The 10,687-nt window shown below is 42.8% G+C and overlaps 1 protein-coding gene across 1 annotated transcript in view; it reads left to right on the top strand.

The window, feature by feature from the left end:
* The window catches only part of dicer1 (dicer 1, ribonuclease type III), a 39,475-nt gene extending 35,256 nt beyond the window's left edge, over positions 1-4,219 (top strand). Inside the window, exons 28-30 of the mRNA XM_034857652.1 lie at positions 231-393; positions 496-571; positions 2,973-4,219. Of these exons, the coding sequence (XP_034713543.1) occupies positions 231-393; positions 496-571; positions 2,973-3,138 (405 nt within the window). The 3' untranslated portion in view covers positions 3,139-4,219. The remainder of the gene's footprint in view (positions 1-230; positions 394-495; positions 572-2,972) is intronic.
* The last annotated feature ends 6,468 nt before the right edge of the window (positions 4,220-10,687 follow it).

Consider the following 10,687-nt stretch of genomic DNA (forward strand, 5'->3'; position numbering starts at 1 on the left):
GAAGTGAGATGTCTCACTCTGTAGCTAAAACAGAGAGCTCAACACACAGGGTGAAAAGAGGAGCTGCAGCAATGTGCAATACAACAGAACGATGGCGTTTGTTCAAAATTAAACCATGGAAACGTATTCTTATATAACCTCTAAGTACAATTATGAACCTGAAAAAAGGCATAATATGAGCGCTATAAGAGAGCATCAGCTAACAGCTTTGTGCATGTTTCTGCAACCAGCTGCGGCGCTCTGAAGAAGATGAGGAGAAGGAGGAGGACATCGAGGTCCCTAAGGCCATGGGGGACATCTTTGAGTCGCTAGCCGGAGCAATTTACATGGACAGCAGGATGTCTCTGGAGACGGTGTGGCAAGTGTATTATCCAATGATGAGGCCACTTATAGGTGAGGAAGAGTGAAGCACATTATTTTAAGATTGTCCAAATATACATTATGTTGGTGTATGTTGTGTATGATGTTGCCCCTCCATCCCCTCACCTCTTCCAGAGAAATTCTCTGCCAATGTGCCACGCTCTCCTGTGAGGGAGCTGCTGGAGATGGAACCAGAAACTGCCAAGTTCAGGTAGGAGATCCCACCATACTGTATACGCTGGCTGCTTCTGCCGTTACATAATAGAACAGGCAGGGGTTGATTCTCTCTTTCCTCACCAGGACAGTAATCAGTGTAGAAATGTGCAGGTGAAGTGATATCATATCATAATGGGCTTTAGGGCTAGTTGTTGCCAATAATTTCCCAAAAGTATTTGATTCCAGTTTGCAAGGATTTCTGAATTGATTGAACATCAGTTAGGTTAGAGGAGTTTCAGTTGCATTATCAATTGAGCTTGGATATAAAAGAGATTCTCCGAGAACTTCTGCTGTAAATTAAAAAAGCAAAAAGAAACTCAGTATTTTTATCATAAAAAAGGTTCACGTTTACATAATAAATAGACCCCCAAAAAACAATAAATATATATATAGATATATAAACTTATATCAGATCACTCAAAGATCAATTTTATTGGAGAATTGATTATTTTAACCCAGACCTAAAGAACTCCACTACAGGGTCTTTACCATTGGTGTTAAGAAGTCCTATCATTTCTCATGTGATGTTTACACGGAGCTGCACAAGCATTACGTCTTATTTTATCGGGTTTGTCCAGCAGAGATGCACATGTCTAGTAATGTGTTGATTAAAACTAATTATGCATCCATCCATCCATCCATGTCCAGCGCTCAAACACAACAAACCGGTTTTGTTCTCAAATATGTAAAAATAAATCATCGTCATAAATAATCACGTCATAATATTAATCAAAATGATCAGGATTGTCTCTGTGTGTGTGTGTGTGTGTGTGTGTGTGTGTGTGTGTGTGTGTGTGTGTGTGTGTGTGTGTGTGTGTGTGTGTGTGTGTGTGTGTGTGTGTGTGTGTGTGTGTGTGTGTGTGTGTGTGTGTGTGTGTGTGTGTGTGTGTAAACAATATTCACATTTAAATTAGACACAATAGAAAAACTGCAATGCAAACATTTTACATTATATAAAACCACAAATGTGTGGTTGATAAAGTAAAAATAACCCAAAGTGCCATTATTACTACAGTAACTTCTCAGAGAAAGAGTTGGTTGCCAAAGAAATGAAGTGTAGCTGATAACAAAGACTGTAGTGAGCCGGTTAAAATGACCTGGACTATGACTCTAAACATGAGTTTCTCTGTTTATAACAGGAACACAGTCGCTCATCTCCAGTTGCTAATACTTTCCAATCATTAGCTGGACTCAACGCTTCCCTCCAGATACGTCATTCTGTCTGTAATTAATTGCATAAGCAATTTGTGTTCTCATAACGCAAAAGGAAATGCATAGCAGTAATGTAAATGATCCGAATATAACAGTACAAACACTGATGGGGTTAGTGCTGTGGAAAGGCACTTTACACTGAATGCATCGAGACAATCGGTAAATGTGGAGGAATCGTTGAGTCTACAGTAAATATGGACTAGGAGAAATGAGAAATAAAGGTCTGTCTCTGATATCATGAAGGCCACCACAAAGATCTACACTTTTATTTTATTTCTGTGTCATGCCAAACATTTGTCCCATCTCATATGGGATTACAAGACATCTTGACCAGACCTCTTCCGGTTGCATATTTTTTTTAATCTCTATTTTATGAAGGATTAATTAACATTTCTGTAAATGTGCCTGTGTTAGCCAGCCGGCTGATTTGAGACCAGAGCAACAGGAAACAGCTTAACATTAGGACAGGTTAAACTATAGAGACCAAAGTCAACTAGACACCCCACAGACAGCTAGAGCAACACATAAGCTTTCTGAGTAAGCGATGCAGAACAGGAAGCAGCAAGACATCAAAGTCTCCACAACTCCACATCAACAGTAATGGACAGGGAGCCAGGCAAGCATCAAATCACAGCCAAGCAACACCGACCCGAGTCCCGCCCTCATCGTTCAACCATGCTAAGCAGTAACAAGCAGTGATGAAAGGATGAAGTATGCAACATCACTCACGAGGGAGGTGTTAATACAGCTCAGGTTAATAAGATGGTAAGATACACATCAATATTTCATACATACAGTACACAAGGAATGCAGAGCGGGCTACATTTGACACCAGGCAAGACATCAAACATGTTAGCAAATCATGTCGAGAAATACATGAATAACAAGAAACAAAGTGTGTGTGTGTGTGTGTGTGTGTGTGTGTGTGTGTGTGTGTGTGTGTGTGTGTGTGTGTGTGTGTGTGTGTGTGTGTGTGTGTGTGTGTGTGTGTGTGTGTGTGTGTGTGTGTGTGTGTGTGTGTGTGTGTGTGTGTGTGTGTGTGTAAAATATAAATCATCTTGGTAAAGAGCTTCTTTTCTCTTCTCCCTGGCTTTCTCGAGATAACTTGCTTATTTATATTTTTCCCAATTCTCCAATTGAAACCGTGTTGTTACCTCTTGGTGTGTGTGTGTGTGTGTGTGCAGCCCTGCAGAGAGGACGTACGACGGGAAGGTCCGGGTAACGGTGGAGGTCGTCGGTAAGGGCAAGTTTAAAGGAGTGGGCCGCAGCTACCGGATCGCCAAGTCGGCGGCGGCGCGGCGAGCGCTGCGCAGCCTCAAAGCCAATCAACCTCAGGTCCAAAACAACTGAGCTCCTTCCTCCGAGCTCCCAGCATTAGCACCTAAAGCTACTGACGCTAACGGAGGGGCAAAAAAAACCGCGACGCCGGGCTTCACGGCAGAGCGCGGCGGCGCTCGGCTGCGACGGCACAACCGAGGCGGCCGGGGAACACGGTGTGGAGACAAGAGAAGCAGACTGATCTCACAACTGATTTCACATCCGCTCTTGTACCCGTGTGGAAGTCTTTTTCTTTCTTTTTTTTTTTGCGCAAACACAATCTTTGCTTTCCCTCTCTGCTTTGTGTAATCACTTGAGTGCTTTATTAACGTTTAGCAAAGTGTAAAAACAAGAAAAAAAAAGAAGAAAAAAAAAGGTCAGGTCGTAATGTCTATTCCTCACCGTATTTTTTTTTTTTTTTTGGTTAACCTCAATGTCAATGAGATGAGGCTTATGCTTATTGTGTAGTGTTAGATTGTACATAGTTCAATCAAAGGTGTAAATCAAAGTATGTAGGAAGGAAAAAAGAAAAGGAAAAACTCCTCAGCCTGTGCACTAGTGCCAGTCAGTCAACGGCAGACGTGGCTAACAGATACCACTGGAGCAAAAACCTGGTGGACCTTCTGTGTGAAATCTGTCTTGAAATGGTGTTCTTAATCATTTTTGCACTTATTCCATTAGGGTCTGTTACCTTGAGAATCGTGTGGTCACATTGACACCAAAATCATATACGTAGCAAAGTATATAAAGATATATATAAAAAACAGAAATAATAATAATAAGATACATGGATGATATAGTTGGCCTTCGGTGCTAAGGCTCACCCTCATATCCTGCGACACGGATAGGAATTTCAACATTCCCAGTTACTGTAATTTAAAACTAGTTTTTAACCGCACTTGAGGTTGCATGTTCTTGTAGTTTATGTATAAACCATGACAACTGGATTGCTTCTATAAATGTTCTAAATCTACGGTGTAATGACATCTAGCGTGTGAGCGTGAGATTTGGTGTTAGCGGCATTATCTCCACGATTTGGTTTACCGTGTTTTGATACCAGGAATGGATGGAATTGATTCAGTCATTCTCGCGCTCTAAACGTCTTTCCACGGAGGAACTCATCCAGTTTTGATATGAGAAGAGAGAGAGATACCACGTGGTCAATATGCTGCAGACTTTTCTACATTGGATACTCGTGTTAAGGCTCCGAATCTTTGTTTTTTCTTCTTTTTTTTCTCTGAACTCGGCCTTTTGTGGAAAAAGGCCAATTCATTTCAACACACTAGTGTTCCTCACATCCCGTACCTACCAAAGCTATAACAAGATGTGACACTATGAGGTTGATTCATTTCCTACAGATAAGGATACCAGCCTTTTGTTTTGTTTTAGTGTTTTCTGTTTCTGACAAATTTCGCTTCTCGCTAAATGTCCCCCCCCCCCCCCCCCCCCTCGTCATTAAGCCCTTTTTCCACTTGAATACCTCAGTTAATTGCATGCATTTTCTTGTCTTTATATATATATATATTTTGTTTTGTTTGGTGCTATGTTTTTGTATTAAGCTTGAATTTCTCATCTTTTTTTGCACTGTAACTGTAATACCTCTTTATTTGACCCTTTTTTAATTATTATTTTGGCAATCTGTTTGATTTGGTTGTCCGGTCATCAGCCATCAAGCTGCAGAGGAGAGCTGCGGTGTCGGTGTCGGGAGTAAGCCTAACTTCCCCCTCATTCACTAGCCATTCATTTCATCAGTTGAGAATCTGTTCAGTTCTAGGTAAAAAACCCAGACTTGATTTGATTGATCAGACGGGGAAATGCTTGTAGAAGTAATCAGATTGCACTCTTAAACTTTGGATTTCTCTGACATTTACCTCTCAAAATGTAGCCAGAGGGGAATATAAAGTACCTGACTTACTCCTTCAAAAGGATCTTCATAAACAAGGGTTGGAAGAGAGACGTGCACCCGCGTGGTTTCTAAACTGTGTACATATAGCTACCTGAAATCCATGTCACACCTACGGGGGCTTCTACCTCAAAAGACACTCAGTGTTCATTTCTGGACGAGACCGCAATTCCCTTCAGTGACTCTGACGGCGACGCCCGCTGTAGTCCTCACTGCGAAAGACTACGTCCTCCACGTTCCTTCCCAGTCGTGTGTGACTCGCGTCTTTGAATCGAAACAAACCCAACTCAGTGCCTTCTGCAGCGGGAGATCCGTGTCAGCATTCACGGGGTTTCTGTTCATCCATCCATCCAAATTTGGCTTTGAAAGAGATATCGTCTCTGCCATGAAAACAATAAAATAAATTTAAAAAAGAGCAACTTGACTCCCAGTAAAGGGCCCAGAGCCCCAAAAAGTAGGTGCTATTGGTGGATTATTAACCCGGTAAAGTAAGCACAAACCTGCCCCGATTGCCCCAGACCCTCTGGGGGTCCAAAGGCTCCTAGTTCACCATGTGGCACCAGTAAAGCACAGCGTAGTCATCTGACAGAGGTCTTAAGGGGACGCCTCCGTTATTACCCTGGGCCTCGTCTTGAGGTGTACTGATTTCAAATTAACGCCGGGCAATATATCGATGTTGTATCGATATCGCGAGAAGAGACTAGATATTGTCTTAGATTTTGGATATATTGTATTTATAGTAAGTGAGTCTTTACCTGGTTTTACAAACTGCATTACAGTAAAGGGACGTCATTCTCTGAACTTACCAGACTGTTCTAGATGTTGTGGTATTTACCTTTACCCACTAAGTTGTTAAATCCTTTCTGAAGAATATTTATCAAAAATCTCATTGTGTAAATAACATTTTGTAAAAGCACCAATAGTCAAGCATTTAGAAACCGATATCATCGCAATACTGACATCCACATTTGGTCGAGAATATTGTGATATTAGTTTTTCTCTACATCGCCCAGCCCGGTTTCACATCAAGTTCTAAGGATGTAAACATTTCTGTTCATACTGTGCTTGTTGTTCTTTGTCTTTTTGGGTTTAAAGAAGGAACCCTGAACTCTTTTTGGGTTTAAAGAAGGAACCCTGAACTGAATCCTAAGGAGAACAGAAGTCAGTCGGGGGGGCAAAAGTTCCGTTTAGCACAACAGATTAATCTGCTTTTGGGATTAAACGACCGTTATCCGATACATCGGAGCTCCCGTTGGCCAGTTACCTGCAGCATTACGCCAGTGTTACCAGTGTTGAGATGCTCATTAAAAAGCACGAAGATAGATTTTGAAAGTCCTATAATGAATTTCGCAATGATGAGTCGAAAGTCAAGTTGGTCATTTGGTTTCTGCGTCGTGAAATGTCCAGTCAAGAATGAAATGAGAACAGCATTTAAGCTAACCAGGGAAAGCTACATTTAGAAACTGCAGACTACCTTCTGGATTCAGCCTCTGTGATACCCAGACCCATCAACGTGTCTCTGAACCTGTATGTGAAGTTCCAGGTCTTGCCGTCGAGTTTATGTTGATCGTTTTGTTGAATAGGTTCATGTCTAAGAAAGGCTCGGGGGCCTTTCTTAGACAATTCCCGCCGTATTGGCACTAATGTCCTACTATTTCCTCGGCTCTCTCGGTGGGTGCCATACTTTTGGTATTCTGCGTCTGAGCGTGTAAATACTAAAGTGTTTCTTTGAAATATTTCAGTTACAATGTTCAAAATCAATCTTTCTACAATTGGATTATTATTATTATTTTTTTTTTTTTAAGAGTGCAATCTGTCTTTATTTCTCAAGTCGACACATGTCACACACCTTCCAACACCTCAGTCTGTAGCACACACACACACACACACACTCTAATTATATGTAAATCTCCGGGGGGATTACTAAAAACAAAAATAATGTGAAATCATACGGTCATACGGTGCCATGCCTACTCTATTTTTGAATGATGACAATAAGGATCACAAATAATCTTGTCAGCCATCAATATCCAGCAGCCTTGTATGTTTTTGATTTGTTTTAAATGGGGGGGTGCTGAAGTTAAGGACTACGTTTTCTCGTACTGGCAATTTGTTTTTTTTTTTTTTTTTTTTTTTGTACATGTAGCACAATTGAGCATTGCACTTGGGCGCCATACTTTACCTCATGTCAGCGTGTGAAAGATGGAGGGGGGGTGGGGGGTGGGGGGGAGAAGTGTATATATGATGCCGTATTGTTAAAGGAGGACTAAGTCGGGGATCAGGCTTTGCTGCTGTTTCAGTTTGCTGGGATGACACAAACCTATTTCCAGAGCGAATGCGGTGCTGCGGGGGGGGGGGAGGGGCGGGGGTGTGTGCAGGTTAGTTATCTGACAGAATCTCTGCAATTTGGGTTTGGCAAAAAATGTCTGGGTGACGCTGACGTCCCGCCTTAAACAGCTGTTTGGTAATTAGTCAAACTAGCACGTCCAATCAGGACTTGAAGGACAAACTGACACGCTTGGTTTAATTATCTTTGACTCTGATGTCCACGCTGATATGGACGTGCGATGATCGATTCTCCCAGCCTCTTTTCTCTCTTTCGGCTCGCTATCGGGAACATTTTAAAGGAAAAATCCACTCAAACTTGCTACTGCTTTTGGAAGAATCACAGGCCGTAATGACGTGCTCTAACAGTGTCCACACATGGTCTGTAAAGACCAGTTTGTGAGCTCCTGGGAACTAGGGCCAAGGTGGAGGCTGGGGGCGTGGCCTAGACCAACTGCCACTTTGCTCGTTTGAAAGCCATGATGTCTCTCTCTCATGGGCCAAATTCTCTGGGTGGCAAAGCAGAGAAAGGGGCGGTAACCTCACCCCTTATGACCTCATAAGGAGCAAGATTGCCCATTTGAGCTTTTATTGTCTCAAAGGCAGAGCAGGATACCCAGGGCTCGGTTTACACCTATCTCACCTGTATTCCAGCCACTTCACAGGCAGGCTGGGGGCACTCATATTAATGTTAAAAAAACGTCAAAGTGAAAGTTTCATGTCATGCCTTTTGGAGGGAAATGTGTCGTCGGTGGAACTGGTAAACACCCATAATTTTTTTTAATGTAATATTTCTGTAAAATCCTAATATGAATTATGAAGTAACTACATCTGTCAGGTAACGGTAGGAAGTATTTCCCATAGTATTAGTCTAACATAGATATACCCAAGTACCTCAAACTTCTTTTTAATTGTAGTTCACGATCTACTGCGGCCGCATGATAGTCTCTTCAGCTGCTTATCAGATGGAGTATAAGTTAAATATAAAACCGGGATTTACCCAGACCAAGACGGGGGCGTTTCAAAGTTAATACAGAATCACATGAAGTCGTAGACCGTGTCGGGGTTGGGCTCGGCACCGCCACCGCCACCGGCAGCCAGCTGTTAGATAAACTACCGCTTTAAGCGCTGATTCAACGCTTTAATATATCTTTGAATCAACTGTAATTTAAAAGCCTTTCTTTTCACACTCATTTTAAACATTTGGATGTGAAATATGTGACTTTTAGAATTGTAAAACTTGGTATGACTTTCCTGGATCAGGGCTAGCAAACAGTTTTACAAACAGCGGGCTGCAATTTAGGTTTATAGGTGATAATTTATCCCTAATGTAAATCAATTTGACTGAGTATTTTTGGAAGTTTTCATTCGAGCGCTGTCCTAGACCCCATCACACCCACTGAGATCCAAAAGTCCTAAAAGCAATGTGTCTGGATGTGATGTCATGTCACCCAGATATCTGCAAAATATCAACTAAACCCCCGAGAGGCCGTGTGTTTTCCAGCTGTAGTGGTGTTTAACGTGGATTTTTCCTTTCAGCTCCATGGTCGAGCGTGCTCAATGTTAACAATGAACTGAAATGCCTTTTAAAACGATGACAGTGGGGAGAGGAGAAATTTGCCTCATAAAGCCAGCGTAGTTGCCGATGGTGACTTTGGGGGGGGGGGGGGGGGGGGGGGGGGGGGGGGGGGGGGGGGGGGGGGGGGGATGGATGGATGGATGGATGGATGGATGGAGCAGCAGAACACCAGCAGAGTGGAGCTAAACGGATCAAGTGATGAACTGTTTTCAGACGGGGGAATTATGGGCCATCACATCCTGCAGCAAATGTTTAAGAGAAATTGGACTCGTCACTCATACTGTACACCGTGCTGCAGTGGTTTGCGGTCTGCACCTTATGGATCATAAATACCTTTCATTTTGTTTGTTTGGATTTCTTTCTGTTCATTTTTTTTTTTTTACAATTGTAGCCCAGTATATCTACAATAAAAGTGATGGTATGTTCATTCAGCTATGGTCCCGTGGCTTTATTTTGCACATATATAAATATATATATAGAAATATACAATATATAAATAGAATTTTGCACAATGTCTTTGCAACTACCTGGCAATATTTCTATGGTATTTGCTGAAATGTGAAACCTAGCGACAAGTATTGTTAAAAAAAAAAAAAATTCAATTTTATTTTTATAAACGAAGTCACTGCATTGTACCGGTTCCCAAACAATTTGGATACAAATTATATAAAACAACAATAAATACAATACACAGCTTTAAGTATTTTTTAGTTCCTATTATGTGAGCCGTGTCTGTGCAACGTCGATGTTTCCTAGCGTGTCTATGACGTGTAGACAGCCAATCGCAAACACTAGATCTTGGTAGAACCGGGCCGGCGGCTGATTGGTCCACAGCCACGCGCTGCACGACCCCCGGCGCCACGCGCCGCTGACCTTATAAGACACAACCCATTCCAGAACGTTCCTGTGCTTCACTTTTCATACTCAATACTTCAGAGGCAATGTGGTTGGTGCCTTAAAAGTATTAAATCCGGTACGCGGTCCTGTAGTGGACACTGATGTCCCCCAGATCATAGTCTCTCATTGCTAGCACTAGCTCCAAATCGCTGTGGAGTTAGGGGGGTTAATTGGAAGGTCGGTGGTCCAACCCCTGGCACTGCAGTCCCATGTTGAAGTGTCTTCAATAATCCCCAATGGAATTGGAAATTGGGGGTCCTGTGACCAACTGGGGGTTGGGGTTACTGTAGATAACATCACAGAGGACGGTCTAGAGTAGAACAGCGAGCTAGATGCGTGATATGTCTCTGAGCCTGAAGACGTGTTTTGTCCCCAGCTTCAGTAACACCTGATCTCACAGCAGCTTCATCCTCTCACAATGAGAACCGGCGCACACCCGGAGTAGCTGAGAATCAAGCTGTTGATTGAAGCCTTAGCGAGTGTTAGTGAGGAGGAAAACGAGCCCACGGCGCCCGCTTAGGCAGATGATCAACACAGTGTCGACTTTGTGCGACGCTGCTGTTCTGTGTGGACGACTGTCGCCAGCCTCCTCTCAAACAGATCCACCTGCCCCCTTTGAAATGCTCTGCCCCCGTCCCCTCGGTCTGATGAGACCCAAGTATTGAAATGAGGTTTGGGCGCCAGAGGCTCGGTTAGCAGCATGGGGACGGCGGGAGAGGTGCTCCATAATTAAAAACATCATTTCAGTTCCTGCTCGGCCTATTTCCATTCGGCATTACCGCGTCTCCGCAGGTAAATTGCTCCCTGTACTCCTGCGATGATGGTAATGAGCGGTTGTTAGGTCTGACACCACGTCTCTTTGATTTAACATAAATGAG

This window comes from Etheostoma cragini, chromosome 20 (genome assembly GCF_013103735.1).
Source record: "Etheostoma cragini isolate CJK2018 chromosome 20, CSU_Ecrag_1.0, whole genome shotgun sequence".
Lineage (NCBI taxonomy): Eukaryota > Metazoa > Chordata > Actinopteri > Perciformes > Percidae > Etheostoma > Etheostoma cragini.